The sequence below is a fragment of the Castanea sativa genome, chromosome 3 (assembly GCF_040712315.1).
Source record: "Castanea sativa cultivar Marrone di Chiusa Pesio chromosome 3, ASM4071231v1".
Taxonomy (NCBI): domain Eukaryota; kingdom Viridiplantae; phylum Streptophyta; class Magnoliopsida; order Fagales; family Fagaceae; genus Castanea; species Castanea sativa.
Genome location: NC_134015.1, coordinates 6,398,858 through 6,424,494, shown reverse-complemented (window position 1 = coordinate 6,424,494; position 25,637 = coordinate 6,398,858). Strand labels below are relative to the sequence as shown.

Here is a 25,637-nt window from a genome sequence, read left to right as displayed (position 1 = left end):
ATGAAGCACCACGTCATCATAATCCAAAAATACCTAATAATTACTTCACATGTTAAATATGTGCAACATTATACTAATTATAACTTGCCATGCGGCCGGAATTATTAATCCATATCAATCTACCAAATGTTAAGCTTGGAAGGCTTAAGTTTTTTTTTTTTTTTTATTTGATAATTACAATGGGACGTAAGATCTAAACATTTCAAATGGAAAACCTTCAAAGCTTTTGTTTTACCTTCTTTTCTTTTTTTTTAAGAAAATATTAGGTCAAAATGCAAAATTCACCTTCTAAGTTTCACCACTTTTCATTTCAGTCCTATAAGTTTGCATTTTTTTTTTCATTTCAATCCTCTAAGAGCAACCACACCAAATCAGCTAAAATCCTCTAAAATAGAAAAAAGTACAACTTTTACACATTTTGTGCAAAAAAAAATCCACATCAGTGGGTGTAAAAATGGGCAAAAATATGCAAAACCATAAACGAGCTACAGTACCCGTGTAAATTTACACGGGTACTGTAGCACATGTATAAGTTATTTTATTAATTTTTTCTCTCTCCACCTCACTCTCTTATTCTCTCTGATTTCTGAACCCGTTGCTCTCTCAAGTCTTGCCACAGCTGTGCCACCACTACTCACCCCGATCGCTGCTGCTCACCCCGATCGCTGCTGCTCACGCCGATCGCCGCTACATCAACGATCACTGCTGCTACATCAACGATCTGATCATTGCTTTCGCCTTGCGTCGCCGCTACTGTGATCGCCGTTGCTTTCACCTCGCCTCGCCGCTACTCTGATTGTTGATGGTTTCGCCTCGCGTCGCCACTACTTTCGCCTCGCGTCGCCACTGCTTTCACCTCGCTGTTCTCTAATCGCCGCTGCTCTAATCGTTGATGTAGCTCAATCTTTGTTTGGTGGTTTTGTGATTTTGATTCGTGGATTTTGATAGTTTTGATTTGTGGGTTTGATGATTTTGATGAGTGGGTTTGGGATTTTGATTAGTGGGTTTTGATGGTTTTGATTAGTGGTTTTGGGATTTTGACGGTGGGTTGATGATGGAGGCTGGCTTGATGGTGGTGGTTGTGTGGGTTGTTGATGGAGTCTGGTTCCACTGCTCTGAGCGTTGACGGTGGCTGGGTGTTGATTCAAGAATGAATATTTTATTGGTATAAATGTATATAATAGAGAAACTGATGTGAGGATTTTGTAAAAGTGATAGTGTAAAATAGAAAGTAGGTTTTTTGTGAAAAATAGACAAAATTTTTAAAAGAGCTGATATGGTTACTCTAAGATTCAATCATCCTCCTTTCAGTCTTCCTTTAGACATTCCATCCAAGTCTACCATTAGCCATGTTTAATTTTTATTTAATTATTTATTTCTTATATTAAATAAAAAGATTTTCTTTTTCTTTTTTCTTTTTTTTAAAAAAACTACGAATTAACATCCCACCCACGTCAAAACTCTTCTTTCTATTCCCCATTCCCAAAACAACCAAAAGAAAAGACCGCAAACCTCAATCAAACAATCATTCATTCATTCCTAAAAAGAAATTAATAATAATGAATTCATATTGACCCACAAGCAACCTCGATGCTATTTTTCTTCAGTCTCTGAATCCATTACGCCTCCACACCAATCTCTTTCCCTCTCAACCCCAACACCCAGCCCCAAGAAACTGCCAATGGCAACCATAGAGCTCAGATACTGAAAGAAGAAAGAACAATTGAGAGAGAGATTATCAAGGAAATCATAGCCGGGAAGCTCAACTCGTTGAAGCCCAACTTGGGACAGTTTGTACCCATTGGTGAACACTACATGTGCATTTCGTATCACAAGGAGTCTAACTCCGATTGCAGAATTTGGGAGTGGATTAGGCACGTGGTGTTTTACGACAATGAAAATGGGTACACACTAGGGACAGAGCCAGAACTTGAAGTTAGGGGGCAAAAGTATAAACAAAAAAAAATTTTGAAACTCCAAATAAACATTCATTTAATAAACCATCAACAAAGAAAAATACAAAAAAAATTATTGTTTTTTAAGATATTACAATACAATTATTTATGAAAATGGAACTCGCCATCTTTTAAATCTTCAAAATCATCTATGATTGAATCTGTACTAATTGTCGTAGCAATGTCCCTTTCAATGAAATTATTATATTATTATATGGTCAATAATCTACAATCATTACACACAATAGACAAACACTATGCACACAAACATTCAACAACTAATCAATAAATTTTAAAGTTGCAAATAATCTTTTTAATTATTTACCCAACTTTAATGTTTTAAAAGACACTAACAAAAACGCTAAAGACAAAACTACAAAAAAATAAATAAATAATAAATAAAAATAAATAAATCAGAAAACATCACAGCCACATGCTATTGCTAAAAACAAAACAACAACAAAAAAAATTACAAAACATTAATGGCAATAAGAGTTTGATGTTGCGTGTGGGGTTGTGTTTGTCAATTGTCAGATGAGAACTTTTTCATACATAAAAGAATATAAACTATGGGCAAAGACAAAGATGAGTTAGTGATATTTTTACCTCTCTTTTAACACTCTCTCTACTCTAGTTTATCTGCTTAAAGCCTGTCTGTCCCAACTCCCAGGCTCCCAGGCCCCCAGGCCCAGCGTCCCTGACTGCTGACTCCCTTTCTAGTCCCTGCGCTTAGTTGCTCTGTGTTCTCTTTTAAGTTTTCTTTACAAGCCCACATCAATAGTGTCAACACATTACTAAAAGTAAGTCATCTCAAACAAGGATTCAATATGAGATGAGACATGAGAGAATACCTTTGCTTCTGCCTCTGGCTGCCGAATTCCTCTCCTTTGTGTTTAGCCGTAAGTTAGTTAGGTTTTCCTTTTTTTTTTTTTTTTTTGAATGGCTTAAAAAACCCCTTCTTTTTTTTCCTTTTATTATATGTGTAAGGTAAGTTGGGTGTTTCCTACCCCTAGGCTAGGTAGATATCTAAATAGAACCGGCTTTGATTGTTTTTTTTTTTTTTTTTTGCTTGTGTTTGTTTTGGGAGTTGTTTGGGCTTAATTTTTGTTGTTGGACTTTTTTTTTATAGCATTTAAAAATATCAATAATATTGTTAAGGGGTTAAAATATAAATTTATTGAAACAAATTGCTAAAAATAATATATTATATATATACTAAATTTTTTTTTGAAAATCTGATGGGGCCAAGTCCAACAATAGCTCCGTCCCTGGTACACACAAGAGTATGTGTATGGGAATTACTTTGAGAGAATGATGGGGGACAAAAGCTATGAAGAAGATGAAAGCCATGAGGAATGGAATTTGGGATTAATTTCTATTTTTTATATTTAAATTAACGTTTTTTTTATATAAGATATAAATAATTGAATAAAAATTAAATATAGTTAACAGCAGACATGGATGGTTTGTTAATAGAAGATTGAAACTAAAAGGATTGAAATGATAAAATACAATCTGACACGACTAAAATGAAAGGTGGTGGTGAAAGTTAGAGAGTGAGTTTTGCATTTTGACCAAAAGATTATATTTCTTTTAAAGTTTATTACCTTACGCCAAATTATAAAATTGCGAAGGAAGTCCAAAAATAGCGTTGCATGGTACAAACAATATTAGTATCCTTTTAAAAAGCCGGGTATTTACTTCTTAAATTGCAGGTGGTCACTGCTTATTTTCTTATTAATGTTGTGCCATGCTGTTTCCTTCGTGCATGGGCAGAAGTTACAGATACAACTAGGTGCGTGCAAGAGTTTAAAGTGAAAAACTAAAAGGCAGATTTAACCCAGAAAAGGACTATATATATCTCCCCAGCGACCTTTTGGCAGAACCAGCCCCTCTTTTCTTCTTTACTTGACATTTTTCATCTCTGATTCATTGCACCACTCTTTCAAAAAAAATTCTATCATCCCTTTTCCGCATTTGCAGCTTAATTAGGTGAAACTTCATCCAACCACCCCTCCCTGATCTCCTAAGCTCCATAAACTCTCCTTCAAGCTCATTTTCAAGGACACAAACAATACTATTCTCAAGCTGCAAGCAATATCTACACTTTCCATCATTGTGGCTTAGGTACGTAAAACTTTTGTTTTACCATTGCCCTAAATTTTTTGTCAAGTTCATGAGTTTGTGTACGCATTTTTTATTTTATATATTTGTTGTGGTTGATTTTCTTTAGGATTTGTTTAGATACCGTTTATTATTGAAAACTGAAAACATTATAATAAAATAATTTTTAAATGTATGAATAGTATCATGAGACCTAGTTTTAAAATTGTTTTTGCTGAAATTCGAACTTGTGGACCCCATGAATAGTACACGAGACCCACAAAAAAACGCCCAACGCAGCTAAAAACAAATTTTAGCTCTATCCAAACATACAAGCAAGTTGAAGCATTTTATTAATATTACCTTTTGGTGAATTGTTCAAAAATAAAAGGAATTCATACTAGGATTATGAGATTATGCTATGTAAAGTTGTTATTTACAACTATTTTGTATTTACTTTAATTTCATACCAAATTTTATTGTAATTTTGTTCAATCATGTTTACCTTATATTGTATGTGGGATTTTATTGTATGGGTTGTGTGTAAAAGAGAGTGTGAAGACTCAAACTTGTATTGAAGAAAAAGTGGATTTTGCGGGTATTTTGCGAGTAGACTTCCCACAAAGTGAGCTAGGTGAAAAGCATATGACTAGAATGCAAAGAGTCATGACAACTAGTGGCAGCTGGTTTTCGCGAGTAGTTTGTAGGTAAGGCCTTCCCGCGAAACATTCTATTTTGCTATTTTGACTTATCTGCTCCACCATGTCTTCACCCACACTCCATATACTCACATTACCCATATATTGTAAGGAGTATTTTTCATAAAGAAAACCCTAGCATACACACTTGAGAGTTAGAGATTGTTATACCCACAATCATCTACACAATCCTTTGCGGTTTTCCTCATACTCCTACCTCTCCATATCCATATCCTTGAGAGGTTGATAGCCCAAATACTTACCGCACCCATTCTAAGTATTAAGTGAGGCTTTGGTACTATTGGGAGGCATTGGAAGAAGTCAAGCTTTGACAAATGCCATCAGACTGAATTGCGAGATCTGGAAAGCTAAACAAGGCACGGTTCCGAGAAGCCTTTTTGGAGTAGGAGCTTAGAAGGTTTAGGTGCATTGGGTAGATTAGGCTTAGAGGGTCTCTTGCTATTTGTGTATCTCAACTTATTGTCTAGTGGATCAATTTACTGCTTGGAGGGCAGGGGAGAGGTTTTTCGCCAAGTTTTTCGGTTTTCTCTTCGATAACACATCGCCGTATTATCTTGTATTTGCATGTTTCTTCCCTACTCTTTTAGCTTTCATTTTACTGTTCTTATTTGCTGAATATGGCTTAAAGTAGTTTTATTATTTGTTCGCTCGCATTTACTCTATTTCGCACTTAGTTAAGTTAGAGTAAAATTAACCAAGCCATAATCTTTTAATTTGGGGTCTGAACAGCTCTTGTGTGTTTGACACAAATTCGAACTTTCATGCTAAAATATAATTATAAACTTAATAACATTATTTTGTTTAATATGCTAACAGTTTAATTACTATTGGTATTGGGAAACTAGAATGCTTCTCGAACACAATTAGCCTTGCAATTTAGGAATTGGGTACCGGTTTTGTCCACAGTTGTTCTAAGGACACAATTTTGTACTTAAGCCCAAAGGAAGAAAGGGGATAGGCCTAAAGAGTCCAATACAATGAATTTGTAAAGAATGAATTGGAAAACTAAGGGCCAAGATGATAATAGAATGAAGATGAAACAATTTTATCTAAGGAAAATCATCCTTAGACTCAATCTGAGGAGGTTAACTCTTATCTATGGTACTTTTGGGATTGATTGCAAGTATTGGTCTTCACTCTACAGTGTCCTTTTCTTTCTTTTTCTCCAATCCCCCTTATCCTGAGGGTCTCTCCTCTCTTTTATAATACATTTCTCCTCTATCTCTACCCTCCTCGTGTAGATCAGATTTTTGGTATTGATTCTTATCCCATCAGCATCTTCCTGAAGTTTTTGGGAGTAGCTGTAAGGCTAAAAACCACTATTCAGGTATCACTTCCTCATTAATGCAACCAGAGAGTTAGCTACAGAGCATTCAATGCAGTAGTAGCAGCTTTCTCTTAAATATTTCTTAGCTTTCTTTTGTCCTGTATTCTCATGGTGCATATTCTTATCAATAGAATTTCATGAAATGTTGCTTCTGGGTGGTAGACCGTGCCTTCTGACCTCTGCTTCGCTCAGCCAAGGAGGTATCTCTCCTCGGACCATTGTAACTTGACGTCTTTCTTTATTCATCAACGCTGACCTCCCTAACAATGTTTACCCCGTCCTTGGACAATTAGGTATCCTTGGACCAGGCCCCCGGCCCAATATACACTACTAGGCCTATTCTCCCTACAGTTGTAATTTGTTAAATTGGTTTATATTGCACCGAATCTGTGGCTTCAATTTAATAGCCTTTTCAATTTCATTTTTCTTAAAACCTTAATCAAATATTTAAATTTCAAGTTTTTGTAGTCTAAAATTATGCATAAAAAATATGTTATGAATTGAATAATAAATAGTATATGATTGACATGAAAATTTAACATATGTGTTGGTGAATATAAAGAACATACAACTGAATAGTTAGATTTTCAAAATATATAGTTATTTCGATTTTTTTAGTGACATTTGTAGCCAATTTTGGTCCAATTATTAATAGAATTTCTATTTCGCACTTTGTCCATCTCTAACATGTGTTAATGACTTTCCCACCGAAGAAAAAAAAGAATGTTAATACTTTTATATTCAATGTGACTACATTGTTTGTAAAAAAAGACATGTACAACCATCGATGTGATGCAATCTCTCATTGTTGTATTATATTCTACAAAATGATCCTCAGGCATTTTAAAAATGTAAACCAAAACATTGTTCTTTTTAAGTATTTGTATTGGAGAGTTAACAATTGCAGGATCACTACCACCATTTTCTTAATCACGTGAAATATAATTTATTATGTTCTTTATATCATTTTTTGTATCAAATATATAAAGTGGAGCGAATCTTGTCTATGACATTTTTTTTTTTCTTTAAAATAATTTGGTCCATTTTGGTCCTTGTTGGTCCCTTAAAAATGTAAACCAAAACATTGTTGTTTTTAAGTAATTGTATTAGAGAGTCAACAATTTCAGGCTCACTACCACCATTTTCTTAATCACGTGAAATATAATTTATTTTCTTTATATCAATTTTGTATCAAATATATAAAGTGGAGCGAATCTTGTCTATGACATTTTTTTTCTTTAAAAAATTTGGTCCATTTTGGTCCTCATTGGTCCCTTATGACACACTCTGGTCCTTTTCAGTCTATTTCGGTCCATTTAAGTCTTTTTGGACCCACTTTGATCCATTACAGCCTATTTCGGTCTATTCAATACCCTTTGTTTCAATCAATACTATTCTTAAAGAAGCCGTGTATTTGCTTCTTAAATTGCAGGTGGTTACTGCTTATTTTCTTATTAATGTCGGGGCATGTTGTTTTCTTCGTGTATGGGCAGAAGTTTACAGATACAATAGGTGCTTGCAAGATCTAAGCTATATAGAAAGGATATGCGTGAGTTTAAAGTGAAAAACTAAAAGGAAGATCTAAGCTAAATAGAGAGCTTGGATTCATCCAACTTTCCCCTCCATGATCTCCTAAGCTATATAGAAAAGATAATTATACTGTATATCACTATGATATGCTTTAATTATCTTCCCGTATTTGTCTAAAATCTAAACAAAGAACTCAATCCCTCAAGACCCTTAATTTCTCATCTCTGTGTTTGCTAATCACTCATTTTTCTCTTTGTAATCTAGGAAAGGAAGAAACATAATGTTGACTACAAATGAAGTCTTTCCTAAAGACTTGTTGGTGATAAAAATTTTGTATTGATTAATAAATTTTTTAATATTAATAAAATGCTTCAACTTGCTTATGTTGATAATTACTAATTAACTTGTAGAAGCCACTACTGAAATCATTGTTATACACACATAGAAGGAGTTTCCTATGAAAGATAATGTCGGAACTCAAATAACTAAAAATCATTATAATGCAGCCATTAAATTAATATGGATTCAAAAGCATCCTATCAATCATTCAGACAAATTGCATTTAAGCAATAATATATCTTGATAATCCCAAAAAAACCATCTAAAATATCTCTCTCTCATTTGGCATCAATAAATAATTAGGAAAGAAGTTATTGGGATTGCCCCTAAAGCATTGATTGGAAAAGTTGAACTCATAAAGTAAAAGGTATTTATATTTTGAAATTCTATTGCAGAAAGAAAAATAGATGTCTAAAAGTTACCAATCAATCTAGTGTACGTTGTGCCTAAAATATGGATTCTAGGTGGCCAATTCCAAGGTTCATATGTTTTTTTTTTCTTTTGCTAAACAATAGTATCATTCAACTAAAAAAAGACATAGCAGTCAGCCTGACATGCATCATATGTACATATAATTGGGAGCAACAACACCATGATAAGATGTATGCCAGCATGCATTTAATTCAAAATCTAGAGGATGTGGCATGTTCTAATTGGTAAAAATACTAAAATTATCATTCTTCTACACATCCATGCTCGTACCACTTACACTCAAGTATATAGGTTCGATGAACCACAATTGTTTTTTGTTATTGCAGAAACCAGATAAACCAAAGAAATGACAGAGCAAAGTGATATATATGGATTCGGTCACATTTGAGTAATTGACTGGTAAAAGCCGCCCCCCCCCCCCCCCCCCCCGGGACACGGAATTCTATCTCTCTCTCAAGCTACAACCTGCATTTAGTAGGTAAAACTCCATAGTATTTTCAAACTCCATAGCTTCTTCCAGACTAATCTCTGTTCTTGATATCATCCCCTATTACAAAAAATATGCTGACCTCACTGTAAACCTCCCTTGAGTATTTGTTATCCACATAATCTTATCTGGTGTATTCTTTATTGAGAGAAGAATTTTAACTGTCATACCTGGATTTCAGCCCGTCCTCAACGTTGTTCCCTAAACTATTGAGGGCTTTTCACTTGGCGACACATGTTTGGTGCAAAAATACACAAAATGTGACACCTGTATAACACTAAGGTGGAGTGTGTGAATGTGAACATTTACACTTCTATTATTTTAAGGAGTCACCACCAACTATTGAAATTTTAAAGTGTGATTGATCACCTAAATCTAATTGATTTTATTTCCTAATTTTAACTAAGAAAACCCTAAGGTTCCTAAGCTAAATGTCTCGAACCATAAATTATAGATTTGGAAATTTGGTTACATGTGGGGAAGGTATTAGGCACCCCATAACACCTATCTAAAGGGATAGTACTTTATTTTGAGTTTAAATTTAAATTTCACTATTTTAAATAATAGCTAACATATTTGGCATTTGGTAAAAAGTATGCATGTACATGTGAAATAAAGTAGAGATAAAACCTATCTTAGGATGACATGTGAGAATGACATGCAAGCTATCGTAGGATGACATATGAGAACAATATGTTATCCATCCAATGATGCCATGTAAGAATAAAATGTAACTTATCCTAGAATGACATGTGAAAATGACATGTATCTACCCTAAAATGACATGTAAGAATGAATGACATGTATAATCTATCCTAAGATGACATGTGAATGCATGACATTTAATCTATCTTAAGTTGATTTGTGTTGGCATGGACATGTTAAGTATTGCTAACCTTATGCCAAAGTATAGCATAGCATACCCAATGCAATATTTACAATTAATTTTTCCAAAGCGTTTATCTCATGCAAAAAGACAGAAATAACAAGAAAATGTTTACACCCTATAAAGTGTGAAAACAAAGTCATTTGACAGATTTATTATTTTTAAAGGATGGTCTTTTTAGCTTTGGCAAAACAAGGATTAAAAATGAAATTTTGGTGACCACAAGGAACTTTGTGCAAATTGTGGAGAAAGTGGGTTCCAAATGCAAAATGTAATTTGAAGGTTAAAAATGAATTTTGTGAAATTGAAAGGTTAAAAAGTGGGTTCCAAATGCAATTTCAAAAAGTTTTGGGGTCGAAAGGTATTTTGGAAAAGTTTTGGGGCTAAGGATGTAACTTTGTAAAAGTCAGGGGTCCAAGTTTAATTTTTGAAAAGTTTAGAGGTTGAAATGTAAATTGTGAAATATTTGTTGGTGGGTTCACAGGTTGGGCTTGAAGGTTGAGGAGTATTCGTGTAATTGTATTCAATGCATGTGGGTTGAATTTAATTTTAAGGCTGGGTTTCATTTTGGATGGGCCTAAGTTGAGAGTGGGCTGGAGTTTAGGTATTGGGCTAGTGGATTTAGTGGATCAAATTAACTTATTAACCAATCTGACTTGGTCCAACTCATCTAACCTCACTCCCTAATCTCATATCTTACTCTCTCTGCTCTTCTCTTCTCACACCAAACCACCTCTCACTCTCAAATTCTCTACTCTTCTATGGCCGACCCAACCAAGCCTCGGTGGCCACAGCCACTGAGAACCACCACTACGGTGGCAGGAATGCTCGACCGCGCCACCACCGTGGTAGCCGCCGCCTTGTCCTCTCTTTTTTTCTTATGTTTTCTTTCTATTTTTTCCTGATTGATTTCTCTGTCCCATGGCCGAAAGTCTTTTTCCTTTTGGGTTTGAGTTGATTTCCAAAATGGGTTTGAAGTCTGATGTCTGTGTGGGTATGTTTTGTGTGATTTGTATCGTAGAAGTTGTGAAAGTGGGTACTTGCATACGGTGGGAAAAAAAATGGGATTGCATTTGTATTGCTGTGAAAAGTTGAAGGTTTTTTTTTTTTTTTTTAAATCTTTATGGGCCTGTTGACTGTGATTTGTATGTGTGTGTTTTTGTGCAAAAAATGTAAGCAGACAACAATATTGGCAGTCTTTTTTTTTTGCTGAATAACAATATTGGCAGTCTAAACAAACATAGATAAGTAAATCCCATAAATAAATAGAGTAATGGACATAGCCGTCTGTTTCTCCTCTCATTAGCTGTCTTTTTCCTTTGCTGCTTCCTTGCTTTGATATTTGACCAAAAGAGAAATGTAAAAAGTCTTTAAGCTTCAAACCAAAATCTCAGGAAGAATCAAAAGAGAGTGAAAATAGGTGAGAAAATCTGAAGATAAGTTTTTAATTTATAAACAATAGAGTTTGTAATTGTAAGTGTACTAACAAATAGAATTTGTAATATGCAATAACTTTGAAAATTGAACATCGTAAAACTTTTTTATATCCTATATGCACAGATATTTTAATTTTTTATAAATTTGTTTAAAGGTAAGTTAAGAAACATTTTTTTGATGATATTTCTCTAAATAATTGGTTTTTTAAGCAAACCAAACAATTTGAGCTATAAAGAGTATATATTAAAAAGTGGGTTCTAGTTACCTCAACTGGTAAAGTCTCTGATGGTTGTATAAAAGATCTGATGTTCAATCCCCACCTACACCAATAAACTGATTGGTGTCTTGGTCTGATGATAAAGAGCGCTCATCAGGAGCGGACACCATAAGTTAAAACTCTCTCTCAAAAAAAGAAAAAAAAAAAAGAGTATATATTAAAAAGACAGTTTTATTTATTATCTCAATTAAGCTCTATAAGATACATGATGCACAAATTATTCTTAATAGAATATTAAGGCTGTCCAAACTCCAAATGGTTGTATTGTGCAACCTAGATTGATAGTTAAACCAATCTTATGGAGTAATGGCAACCACTGTTGTTGTCTGGTATAAATCTTTTTTGTTTGGACAGAACTTGAGACCAAGACCAATTTTAAATCAAACCCAAATTCACTAAACCCACAATTCATTCTCAATAATAAATTTCAAATTTGCAAAGAGTATCCCAAACTCTAATCTCAATACACAAACCCACCAAGAAATAAATCATTTTAAAATCAATCATTTCTCTCAATATTCCTTAAACTTTCAAGTACATAATCTTAGAGACCATTGTGATTCAATTCATCTCCTTTCTACCATATAAACCTATCTCATTCCCAAAACTTGAAATTGTCTTCAAAAGTTAAATACCAAAACGCTAGGAACAAGTTCAATACCAATTCCACCACCAATAATCTACTAAATCACTAAAAATATCTAACATTTGACCTCATATTCAAAGATCCATCTCTAAACTAGGGTTGAGCATTAAACCCGCTCAACCCAACCTGACCCAACTTGAACCAAAGGGTCTTGGGCGGGTTGGAAGTAAGCTCAGGTCGAGCTTGGACCAAACAATTAGGCCTATATCAAGTCGGTTTAGGATCCAACCCGACACGCCTTATATAAAAAAAAAAAAAAAAACAATTGGATCTCATTTTGAATTCCTTAAATTCATGGGATATGTTGTCATTAATTTATTAATTTTATAATTATGCCCCTATTTTATTTACAAAAGCATTTGAAAAATTAAAAAAAAAAAAACTCAACAAACATTTGAAAATCAATCTAATTTGAACACCTTTTTTGTTGCCTTATTAAAAATAACTCTAAAAAGAAGGTTGTATTGGTCTAAGATTAGGAATACACTAGTTATAGTTCCGTATGAGAATTTCATAGGCAATAAAATATGAGAAATGATATGTCTACAATATTAGTTTTACAAAACTTTTACAACAAGTCCTATGTGGCAAGTTATTACTTGTTAGGACTTGTTGTTACTGGTAAAGAAAAAAGTAATTTCAGTAGTGGATTCAAGTTAAAAACCTGTAACAACATGTCAACTAGGATTTGTTGTGAAAATATTGTGGACATTGCACTTCTCATAAAATATTGCCAATAATTTTCATTTAATTCTTTTTTGCCACCACCATTAAAATAAAAAATAAAAAATCCAATCTCCACTTGGAGCCAATAAAGTTTGTATCTTAGAAGTATTAGGTTTTTAAGATTTGATTAAAAAGATAAGCTAGAACTTGTATCTGAGCTTGAAAGTAATCCAAAATGCTTGGAGCAAATAGTTTTGGACAAAGTTTAGCTATAAAATTGGTTATAGTCTAATACTACAACCTTATTCAATGTCTTTTTATTAGATGTGAATTTTGACAATTCTACCATTAGATTACATCTTTTTCTTGCATACTTCATGCTCGCGAAATTTCTAGAAAATTAAAGATCAATAGCTATATTATCAATAATTCGTTTAAATTGCAAGTTTTTTAATTTAAAATTATGTACAAAATATAAACTTATAGGTTATATAGTAAATAATATTTTTTTGACACAAAATTTGACATGCGGATTAAGAATATAAAGAACATGCAATTCAATAGTTAGATTTTCAGAATATGTATTAATGTTTACAACCAGTTTTATAATTAAACTTTGTCCTTATTTCTATTATGGTATCAGTAGGTTTTTAGGTTTTTCAAATTTGATTAAGAGGATAAGTTACAATTTGTATTTGACTTCTCAAACTTCAAAGCCTATAACTAATGACATGGCCTATCTATGTACAATACTAGTACATTTAAGACATCTACAAGACTCATTGAGTGAAAAACTTACAAACTCTTTTCAAGAACATGCATTGAATATGTAAATAGAGAGTTTCCTGAACCACTCTGACAGAAAGCATTCACACCGATCATGTTGAAAATGAAGCTCTTGTAATTCTAAAAGCTAAGGCCAAAAAAAAAATGTAATTAATAGCCTCCAACTCTGGCATTCCTTTTCCTTCAATTCTTACTTAACTAATGTTATTTCTAAAAAAGTTCAAGCTGCGTGAATGAAGATCATATTAATTTTATCACTGTAAGCATGACACAAATTATGAGTAGCCAAAGAAAAAAAATCAATAATTCTACAAATTCCAACATTAAAATTCTACCAAACACAACACAAAAATTCTACTAGTTTTAATACAAATCAAACTTATATTCACATAGTCCAAAGATCAAAGACTATCTACCAATAATAATAATAATAATAAAATCTATCTTGGAGAATCATATCATAAATTCTACGGTTAATCTCACATATTGTAATTTTCTTTAACAGCTTAAACTAGAGTATATGCATATGTCATAGATAATGCCTAGTTCTGATTTAATTCTATAGTCAAAGAAGCAGATTGGAAAATAAAATTTAGTCCTAGCCACTTTTCAATTTGGTTTAGACCTTTTCTCAAACACTTTGAAGGTGATCAAGGATAAACTAAAATTTAACCCATATCAATTATGTCACAAGATCAAAGTGAATCCTAACCTTTAACACCTATCATATATACTCTCTACACCATTCGATAGGGGTAGAAACTCAACAACAAACCCAGCAGCAAAAACCTCGGTGGTTTTTCAATGTTTTCAACAACAAAAACCCAATTGCAGAACCTAGAACGGCATAGAAACCCAATGGCAGAAATCGAGATCAGCAACCACAAACTATCCAAAAATATTTATACTAATCTTATCTAATTTCAATTTATGTACTAGATAATTTTAATTAAGCCATGTATCACATAAGCATAAAGTTTTTGACTGATAAGTTTATGTATAAATAATTTAGGGTGTTAAATGTTGATACTTGTTTGATACATTGATATTACTTTACGATATTAAATATTGATATCAATTTAGGGCTTTGCCAAGTTTTGAAAGTATTCTTTTCAAAACAAAAAAAAAAAAAATGTTTTGAAAGTATAAATTAAGTTCTGATAAAGAACAGTCCTTAAGAAGAATAAGGATACACTAAAGAGGTATTCAACAATCTACGTAAAACATGATGCATAAAGAGGTATTTAATAATTTCTTTTATATTTATGATAGAATTTCAACTAATGGTATTCGCTCCATGATTATTGTTCATTATCATTTGGCCAAGACGTCAATCATGTTTTGCTATTTAGATGATTTTTTTTTTTAATCAGAAATTCAAAATTATTATATACACTATTTAGATGCTTCTTTTCATTATTATTATTATTGCCAACAAAAGCTTATTGTATTACAAATTCATTAGCTATACTATTTAGATGCAATTAGTTCTGCTTATCATAAAAAAAGATGCAACTAGTTACAAATGTATTTATTTTTTTTAGAATGAATTTACAAATGTATTTATGTCATACATTAGTTGATATTTTTTAATAAAATAATATCTACCGTAAGTTTATGATCAAAACTGTGCCACGCACAGGAATTCAACTTTTATACATACAAAACAATTAATGTTTTATTTTCTAAACATAATTCAACGTAATCATAAAAACGTAAACCATTTTTTTAAAGTATCAATAAACCTAGTAGTGCAATGCATCACCATATATAAGCCACTACCCATATCAGTATTAAAAGGAAAAAACCCAACGGAGGGCGAGGTCAAAAAAATTGGAGGGAGAAAATACAGAGAGTGAAAGAGAGAAAGAGAGGGAGTTCATTGAAGAAGAAAACTGAATCCTCCATTGTTGCATGTGGATGTAAAAGGAGAAATCCATCTCTGGAAGTTGGAGATATGAGTTCGTCCTACTGTGAGCTGTTCCTCCGTTCTCAAACATAAAAACAAATTGTGATTTTAGTCCTGATTTTCGACTCCCACAAGCTTCATTAGAACTTTCAGGGCATGGAACATTATGCTCATTCTGTTTTAGCCACATCCCATGAATGGTGAACTTTTTTGGCAATTTATCATAACATTTTACATCACCGGTGTTGCAATAGGATCTTGGCCATTGCAACACAAGGTGAAAGTAAACATAGCCTACAATGTTATGGTTGCCGTAACCAACACCCAATACGAAAATGAAAAACAATAAGAGAGACAAAGTATATTTCATTTTTGAGTTATATAAAATAATATATGCGTAAAGTATGGGGATTATATATAGGTATGAACCACTCGATTTCTTTAAAAATTTGTAAAATTAATGGTTACTAAATATAGCAAATGATCATACGTATCATATGCATGCTGATATAGTTTGTAAATAAAATAATGACGTTACCAAAAAATAATAATAAGGAGATCATGAAATAATAACCTACCTTTGGACTAATTATTAAGGAAACAATTTCGCAACAAACTTAGTTGTAGCCTAATGCTAAATTGCTCAATATCTTTTTATTGAATGTGATTTTTGAAAATCTTTCATTGGATTATATTTTGTCTTTATATTATTTTTGCTTGCAAAATTTCCAAAAGAACAAAAATCAATAATTATATCATTAATTAAATGCTAAAATTTCAAGTATTTGTAATCTAAAATTATGTATAAAAATAAGTTTATGAATCAAATAATAAATAGCGTATGATCGACACGAAATTTGACATATGTGTTGTAGAACATAAAAAAGTAAAGAACATGTGATACAATAGTTAAATTTTTTAAATATATAGTTATTTTAATTTATTTTTTTAGTGAGATTTCTAGCCAAACTTTGTCCAAATATCAATGGAATGTCTATTTCACGCTTTGTCGATCTCTAACATGTGTTAATAATTAACTTTCCCTCCGAAGAAAAAAAAAAAGAATGTTAATATTTTTATATTAAATGTGACTACATTGTTTAAGAAGAATGACATATACAACCATCGATGTGACTCAATTTCTCATTGTTGTATTATATTATACAAAATGATCCCTAGCTATTTTAAAAATGTAAACCAAAACACTGTTCTTTTTAACTATTTGTATTAGAGAGTTAACAATTTCGGAATCATTGCCACCAATTTCTTAATCACATGGATATAATTTACTATTTTCATTATTTCATTCTTTGTATCAAATATATAAAGTGGAGCGAATCTTGTCTGTGACATATTTGGTCCATTTTCGTCCTCATTAGTCCCTTACGACCCACTTTTGTTCTTTTCAATCTGTTTCGGTCCAATTCTATCCATTCGTTCCATTTCAGTCTCTTTGGACTCACTTTGGTCCATTCCAATTTATTTCGGTCAATTTGAATCCCCTTCAATTCGTTTCAGTCCCTTTGGATACCCTTTGGTGCAATCAATACCCTTTGCAAGTGGTCACTGCTTATTTTCTTATTAATGTCGTGGCATGCTCTTTTCTTCGTGCATGGGCAGAAGTTTACAGATACAATTAGGTGCGTGCAAGAGTTTGAAGTGAAAAGCTAAAAGGAAGATTTAACCTAAACAAAGACTATTTATATCTCCCCAGCGGCCTTCTTTGGCAGAACCAGCCCCTCTTTTCTTCTTTACTCGACATTTTTCATCTCTGCTTCATTCCACCACACTTTCAAAATATTCTATCATCCATTTTTCAGCTTTCACTTCAAGAATGGGTAGAGGAGCATTTGCGGCTTAATTTGGTAAAACTTCATCCAACCAGCCCCTAATGATCTCCTAAGTTCCATAATCACTCGTCCAATACCTACAGTTTTCATCATTTTGGCTTAGGTAAAACTTTGTTTTACCATTTTCCTAAATTTTTTGTTAAGTGGAGTATGTGTACGCGTTTTTTTTTTTTTTTTTTAATTTTATTATTCTTGTGGTTGATTTTCTTTTGTGATTCTTGTTGCTTGGGTTAGGGTTCACATGAGACTAATATTTGAAGTTTTGAGCCTATTTTCAACCTCCGAAATTGATATCCTCTCTTCAACCCATGGTAAGGGTCTATATATGCGGATTTAGACCTGTTTTTTACACGAACCCGAGAATCCGGCCACCAAAGGGTGTGTGGGACAATATGTTGATTGTTTATGATTCTGTCCATATATATGTTGTTGTATGGTTAAGATTCCAACAATATAGATATTTTTAGATTTATGTGTTTCATGATTAGAAATGTTAATTTTTATATGTTTAAATTTCCATCAATATATGTATTCCCATATGTTTATATTTCTATCAAAACAAAGGAATTCTAATTCAACTTCCTTCTCTAAAAAATTCTAATTCAACAGTGAATTATTTAAAACCTTTTTTTTAAAAAAATTAAGTAGTATAACATATATATATATATATATATAATATTGCTTACATATGTATTTATGTTTCCATGATGTTAACTTTGTTAAAACAAGTGTGTGTCTGCCCATATACGCTAATATTTTTGTCAATGAAAATGTTTTCTTTTGATAATATGTTTGTGTACACGCTATGTCATATTACATATGTATCCGTTGATAGGGATATCGCTTCTATTGGGTTTATCTTATTAACCCATTGCCTATGTCCATAGGGCTCATGTAGAGGTGGCAAAATCAATCTAAATTTATTTGTCTACCCAAACTTACCTACTTAAATAAAACTCACTGCTATTTGTCCATTACGCTATGAATGTGTTAAATAAATGCTTTGATAAAACTCATCTTTCTTTGTGTGTCAGTGTGCACGTGTTTTTTTTTTTTTTTTTTTATGGATTTCTTTGTGACTTGTCAAGAAATAATCTGCTTTGACTTGCAAATGAATCACCAACAATTCCACTTTGGAATCTCAGTCGAGGCTAGCTTCATCAAACTTTTTAAATTCGTTACTTAAATTACATGTTTTAATTCAACTGGTAAGTACGTGTCACATTTTCCCATGCAGGCAATATTTTGAGTCAATACCAAGTTTAATCGTACACTGGGTAAGGATATCTGGACCACTAGGGGGTAGGGAGACGTGAATAAGCCCAAGCAGTTGCCTATGTGCATGGCCCCTTATCAACTAAAATTACTTAAATCCCTTACTTTCATCAATAAATAGACTACAGTATTCACATTTTTACTTCTCGACTTTTACATAAATTATCCAAACAATAGAAAATGTTTTCAGTTTTGACCAAAATTTAGAAATGAAGCAAACACTAAAAAAATGCTGAAAATATTTTTTGAAAAACATTTAATAACCAAAAAAAAAAAAAAAAAACAGTCTTATCTTGGATTGTCTTCTTCAGCCTTGCCAACCCCCAAAAATCTGGGTATTTTTACATCCAGGTAGGCATTAGCCATTACTTATTTGAAAGTGAGTTTTTTCATTTTTCTTTTATTCATAAGTACTCAACTATATATGAAAAATTGGACTAGGTATTTCTTTCTTTTCTTTTCTTTTTTTTTTTTCTTTTTTTTTGTTTTGAGAGAAGATTCGGTGTTTCAATTGAGTACAAATTCCCCCACTTCATTATTGTAACTATGGAATTTTTTTTTCTTTTCTTTTTTTTTACATTAACTTCCTTAATTTTCCATATGATTTTGGCCGTTAATTGCAAAGACTCCTTGATCCCTAAATCCAAGCTATGAGGACTGTTACAGCAGAGCATATCACCAAGATGGGATGTTCCTACATCATAAACAATCAAGGCTTTGAGACATGACATAATCATAGATGTTGATTTAACAGACTTTGAAAGATTTATTTTTGGATTTGTACGCATCACTTCAAAAAAATTAATAATACTTTGATTTAACAATTAATAATACTTGTTGTTATACAAGTAAATACAACAAGATAAAACGTATAGATCGCAATTTCAGTTTTATTACGCTACCACGTGGGTTGTGTAGTTTTTTTTTTATATATAAGATAGAATTCTACTCTAGCGTAATCTGAGTGTATATGTGTGTGAAGCTCCCTCTTGGAGACTTGAGTTGGGTTCAAGTTAACTTTAAGCAATGTTATACCACCCAATAACTTGTTATTGAATTAATATTTTGAAAATCCAACCGTTGAATTACTTGTTTTATATGTTCTTAACATGTTTGCCAATTTTTATATCAATCGGATGCTATTTACCATTTGATCCATAAACTCATCTTTTATGCATTTTTTTAAACTATAAAAATTTGAATTTTAACAATTGATTATACCATATCACTATGATATGCTTTAGTTTTCTTCCCTTATTTGTCTAAAATTTAAACAAAAAAGAACTCAATATCCCAAGACCACTGAGTTTCTCATCTCTATGTTTGCTAATCATTCATTTTTTGTTAAGAGATGGAAGAAACACAATGCTGACTACTAATGAGACCCTTTTTTATGTTGAACGAATCAGTTGCTCTGTTTGTTGTTATCGTAGATAGAGAACGGTTGGACAGTTGTTTTTATGTATGGTCGTTACTTGAATTTGGTGTTAAGGAATCTTGGACTAAGTTATTTGCTATTGGACTACTTATGGGAATTTACCATCCAATAGGATTTTGGAAGAATGACAAGATTTTCTTGGAAAATGGTAATAAACAGTTGATCTTGTATGATCCCCTTACGCAAGAAATGACTAATCTTCAAATTGATTTAGAACCAAAATCGACAAGCATGATTACTACTTATATGGAGAGCCTAGTTTTTGTTAAGAGATGGAAATGAGCTCAAGGAGCAGTACAGTTCGTAAAAATGGTTCGAGACTTGTCCATTCATATCTACCGTCAAGGGGCATTTGGTTCATCGTAATGTTAGAATACACCGCAATATAACACTAATGTAATCTTAATATAAGAATATAATATTACATTGTTCAACAAGCTGATGAGATTAAGACGATGTTATATATTTTATATCCTTATGTTTACTGAAGCAATCGTGAGTAAGACTGAGAGTGTAGGGAATTTTATGATTAAGGAAGCATGAAGAAGAAGGGCGTTCTAGACAGAATCTTATCTAATATACTATTCCCATTAATACTGCATCATATGTTTACCACTCCAATTGATTGCCTATAAGATATCATGTCCAAACCACCATTATCTTATTTCTTTTAACAATAATCCTTTTCTATATTGATTTATTTCTCACATAGTTATTATGTTATTATTAGTCTAGACCGTAGAGATTGTTTGTGAATTTGAGGTTCTCTCTCCTAGTATATAATTTTTTTCTTGTGGTTGTGGTATTTCATTAGGTAGAGTTTATTTTCAAAATTCAACTTATTGATTGTGGGTTCCAATAAACTTAACTGATAAGGTAATTTGTCATCGACTAAGAAATTTGGGATTTGAACCCGGCCTTCATCAACAATCATAAAATGATTTCTTCAAGAAGTGGGTTTGAAGCAAGCTGAGTTTGTAGTTCATTATGATAGTCAAAGTACATTAGACTTGAGCAAGAATGCTACCTTCCATTCTCACTCAAAGCACATTGAAGTAAGATACCATTGGATAAGACTAGCTATTGAAAAACGATTTATTCAATTGATAAAGATTCATACTAAGAAGAACATAACTGACATGTTGACCAAGGATGTGACCAAAGAGAAGCTTAAGCTTTGCTTAAGCTTTTTGCCAAAATGGCCAGCATGAATTCTAACTAAAAAGTTGGGATTGAAAATCTCCTTCCTTGATGGGCTGAAGGGGGTGATTGTTGAGGTGCACGACACCTAGTAGTCCAGCCCACATGGGATTCTAAGTTCTTAATTAATGAGCTTCTTGTGCAAGTTGAATTGGACTTGGACTAGAACTCTAACTCCTAATTATGTTAGAAGTGTCAGGTGGCTAGTGTTCCATATAAAAGTCTAGTGTTCCATATGTAAAAAGGATGTGTGCATGAGAGAGAGAGAGAGAGAGAGAGACTAAAGAGGAAAACACAATTTGAAGTCAATCAAAAGAAAAAGAATAGTGCTTTGTGCAACATTGAGGTTTTCTCTAGGAGAATTTTTCCGGTTCTACAGGGTTTGTGGTGAAATTGTATTTGTTATATTATTGTATTTTATCAATTTATTTTGAACTCGGGTTTTAGGTGTAACTTGAGCGTTATAATTTCTATTTTATTATAATGGATCAATTGAATTTGCCATATCGTTTTTCCCTCTACTCTAGAGGGTTTTTCACGTAATTCTTGGTGTTTTCTTGCACTTGTGGAGCTCAAAACAATTCTACTGAGATTCATGAGCACGTGTGAGATCATGTAATGTGATTCTTGATAGGATTAAACTAATCCTATGCTCAGTTTAGAGACCAAATTTTGTTGATTGAGCCATTGCCTAATTTAAATAAAGCATTATCTTTGGTTTTGCAATAAGAGAAGCAAAGGAGTATAATGGGGTCAATTATGTGGCTCATCTTGTTCAGAATTAGGACTCACATAGACATAGGTGGTCGCTATGACAATTTTGCTATTTACCTACCCAAATTGTTTCTATAAATCCTTGATAATAGGTAGAGGGATGAGTTCCATTTTAAAGCTCTCCTGCTGCAAAATTATTGCTTATGAGGTTTGCCTGTTCCACGTTCGTGATAGCCTTCTGAAACGATTGATTATTCAGGGTTTTGACATCTCATTGCATTAACATTACAAGTCACATTTGGAATGCATGACTGGAATCTATTCTTTTGTACTTATTTTTCTTTTGTACTTATTAATTACTCCTCTTACACTGGCTTAAAAAAAAATACCCGAATATACTTTTTTATATTTTTTGAGTTGAAAAGTCCTTCCAATTAGAGTTTTGTATATAAACAGGTTTCTTTCATCTCGTATTCTTAGGAGAATCAGGTACAAGAAATGTCCACCATGATTTCAACCTATTTTCGGTAATGTGGTCTTAAATGGTCAACGTGACAAAGAAGCAATGGTATATTACTTGGTTTTGCTGATTTTTTTTTTTTTAATAATATGAATCATTTGATCATCGCTTTTTTTTTTTTGGCTGAATAAGAATAAGCAATGGTATAATACATAATAAAGACAATGTTAACTTTACAAATTATACTGTTATGTGTGGAAAATAAGAAACAACTATCAATTCTTCCAAAATAAATAAATAAAAGGAATAATCAACACAAGCAAATTGAAGCATTTTATCAAATATGAACTTAACCTTTTAGGTGATGACACGTTGAAATATGATTGACTAAAATATAAATATGAACTAAATAACATTCCTTTTAGGTGACACATTGAAATATGATTGACTAAAATATAAATATAAACTTAGTAACATTATTTTGCTTAATATGCTGACAATTTAATTACTTCTGGTTTTTGGGAAACTGGAATGGTTCTCGGACACATGTAGCCTTGTAATTGCAATTTTGAAGTTGTGTTCCAGTTTTGTCCACGCAAAATATTATTTCGTACAGTTGTAATTTGTTAAATTGGTCCGTATTGCACCGTATCTGTGGCGTCAATTTGAAAGCCTTTTCAATTTCATCCTTGATGTCCATGCTATAGGTTGGCATCTCAGGCCGAATTCCTGTTTTAGAAAAAACACAAAAAACAAAAAATTATATATATAACAATGTTTTATTTTTTCAACACAATTCAACATCATAATAAAAATGTAAACCATTATTTTTAAGCACCAATAAAACCTGACAGTAATAATAAAAATGCAAACCTGCCGAATACAGTTTTGAGGCTAGGGGAAGTTCTGCTGCTATAGAAACAACTTTTCCGAAGTACTCGGCTTGAGTGAAGGATGTGCAGGAGCCATGAGCACTCCATTCGTGACTCCAAAAAGGTTTGTTATTTGGATTCTCTACTTTAATTAAGCTTGGCCAGTAGTACTCCATACTAGCTATGAGGTCATCGTGCAGCTGCAAAAAAATGTGAAGATAAATAAAATCCAAGACCACAACATAACAATAATAGTGGAAGTACTAAAATTAGTATTAGTAGAAGAAAAAAATGTATTTTACCTTTTCTGAATTGAAGTAACGAGCTTTATTAGAAATTTTAGGGCATGAGACCGTATACCCATTTTTTTGTGGCCACATTCCATGAATGATGAACCAATCTGGTCGCCAATCATAACATGTTACTTTACCTGTGTTGCAATAGGATTCTGGCCATTGCAACACAAGGTGAAAGTAATCATAGTCTACCTCCTCATTGTTGCCATAACCAACCCCCAATACAAATACTAAAACCAACCAGACAAACAAAATAAGTTTCATTTTTCCTCCCTTACACTACACAATGTCACAAGTTATGATAATAAAATAATTCATGAAGAATAGGGTTTATATAGAGCCCCAACCAGCCCATTTGTTTGAAATTGGTGAATGTTTAATGACGTTACCAAAAAAAAAAGGTGACCAAATTTTATCCAATTATTAATAGAATGTCTATTTCACACTTTGTCCATCTCTAACATGTGTTAATGACTTTCTCATTGATTTTTTATTTAAAGTAAGGAGGAGATAACTTACCATTTTTTTTTAATAAGAAATTTGTAACTTTTATTAAAACGAAGACAACTTACCTTTTTATACCGTAGAAGCAATAATATCACTAAGTTATCCAATAGCATGCATGATATTTGAAATTTATTTAAAAGTGTACACAACGTGTGAAACCAAATATATATAGATGTAGACTTTTGACTTCCAAAATCATAAAATCAAGGTGTTTAAGTCATTGAGAAGTGATCATGTTTTTAGTGTTAATTAAACATTTTCTCGTAGTGAAAGATGGGAAAGTAATGAAAACAAAAGATAACCACACAAAAATTAATCTAATAACCAATTTTCCATATTGGATTTTTTTTTTTTTTTTAAATAACAGTTAGAATAATTTTATTCCGAAAAATTATGTTATCCGTATACGAAGTAAAGCACCTGGACACACATCCTACGCTAGGCAGTAGCCATACATATGATTATTTTAAAATTTTTTATAAAAAAAAAAACATTTGACTGCTAATTTAGTGAGAATTACAATATGGTATTTTAACATTTACAAGAATTGTATTAGCTGAATATGAATTTTTTTTTTTTTAAATGTTAAAAAGAGTGTTAAAAAGCATGAATATACTGCTTAAAATCATGGCTTCTTGTAATTTATATAGTGGGTGTTGCTAAGTGAGTTTAATTAAGCTTTTTTTTAACTAAATAATTAAGCTTGTTTTGATGCATATAATTTGATAAGACTTCTTGATAAGGATATATATATATATATATATATATATATATATATATTACCAAGAAGACACTCAATTTAATATCACAAGTCTATTACACAGTCGAATATATATGTAGCAATTTAGTTTGGGTTATGTTTTTCCTTTCTTTTTTTAAATCATGCTTAACTAGGTTGACAAATTGATAGTTGATTGAAAAAAATGCAACCATCGGATCCCTCCCCACTAATCCTATCTTTGTGAATTATAAAAAATATTTTGACTTTAAAGCAAAGATGTAGTTGATTTTGAGTCCATTCATAAATGCACATAATTGTCTCTTGTTCGTGGTCATGTACCACAATGTCATGCAGGTGCATAAGATGATGAGGAGGTTGCTACTAGAGCTCATGATCTTGCTGGCTTAAAATATAGCCTGCTAGCGCTCACATTAATATCTTTGTGAGTTTTGATTACTTTGCAATACAAATAATATTTATGTTCCATCTTTTTATTATTTTTCATCATTTCCTTATTGATTTTTTTTTAACTTAATTTTACAAATTTCATTTTTATGTGTGTTTGTCTCTATCTATTTCTCACTTTCACATTTTTTTTTTTTGGGCTTAGATCAAGTCTTTATCTATTCACTTATAAACCACTTTTCTTTTGGACCGAAGTGGACCAAAACGGATCGATGTAGACTAAATGGACCTAAATAGACTGAAATTGTCCGAAGTGGATCCAGGGGGATGGAAGTGGAACGAATGAGACTAAAATGGACCGAAGTGAATCTAAAGGGACTGAAAAGGACCAAAAGGACCG

The 25,637-nt window shown here is 32.2% G+C and overlaps 1 protein-coding gene across 1 annotated transcript; it reads right to left on the bottom strand.

The window, feature by feature from the left end:
* Positions 1-1,593: 1,593 nt before the first annotated feature.
* On the bottom strand, positions 1,594-23,868 carry LOC142628398 (intracellular ribonuclease LX-like). Its single transcript, XM_075802508.1, has 4 exons — positions 23,611-23,868; positions 23,310-23,508; positions 23,084-23,165; positions 1,594-1,675 (listed from the first exon to the last, which is right to left on the bottom strand). The coding sequence occupies exons 1-4, from the start codon at positions 23,866-23,868 to the stop codon at positions 1,594-1,596; spliced, it is 621 nt and encodes a 206-aa protein (XP_075658623.1).
* Between the last annotated feature and the right edge of the window lie 1,769 nt (positions 23,869-25,637).

Coding starts and splice junctions, on each gene's coding strand:
- LOC142628398 (XM_075802508.1), bottom strand. CDS start 23,868: ATGAAACTTATTTTGTTTGTCTGGTTGGTTTTAGTATTTGTATTGGGG. Junction 23,509..23,610: donor GTTACTTCAATTCAGAAAAG/GTAAAATACATT, acceptor ATTTTTTTGCAG/CTGCACGATGACCTCATAGC. Junction 23,166..23,309: donor CTCAAAACTGTATTCGGCAG/GTTTGCATTTTT, acceptor TTTCTAAAACAG/GAATTCGGCCTGAGATGCCA.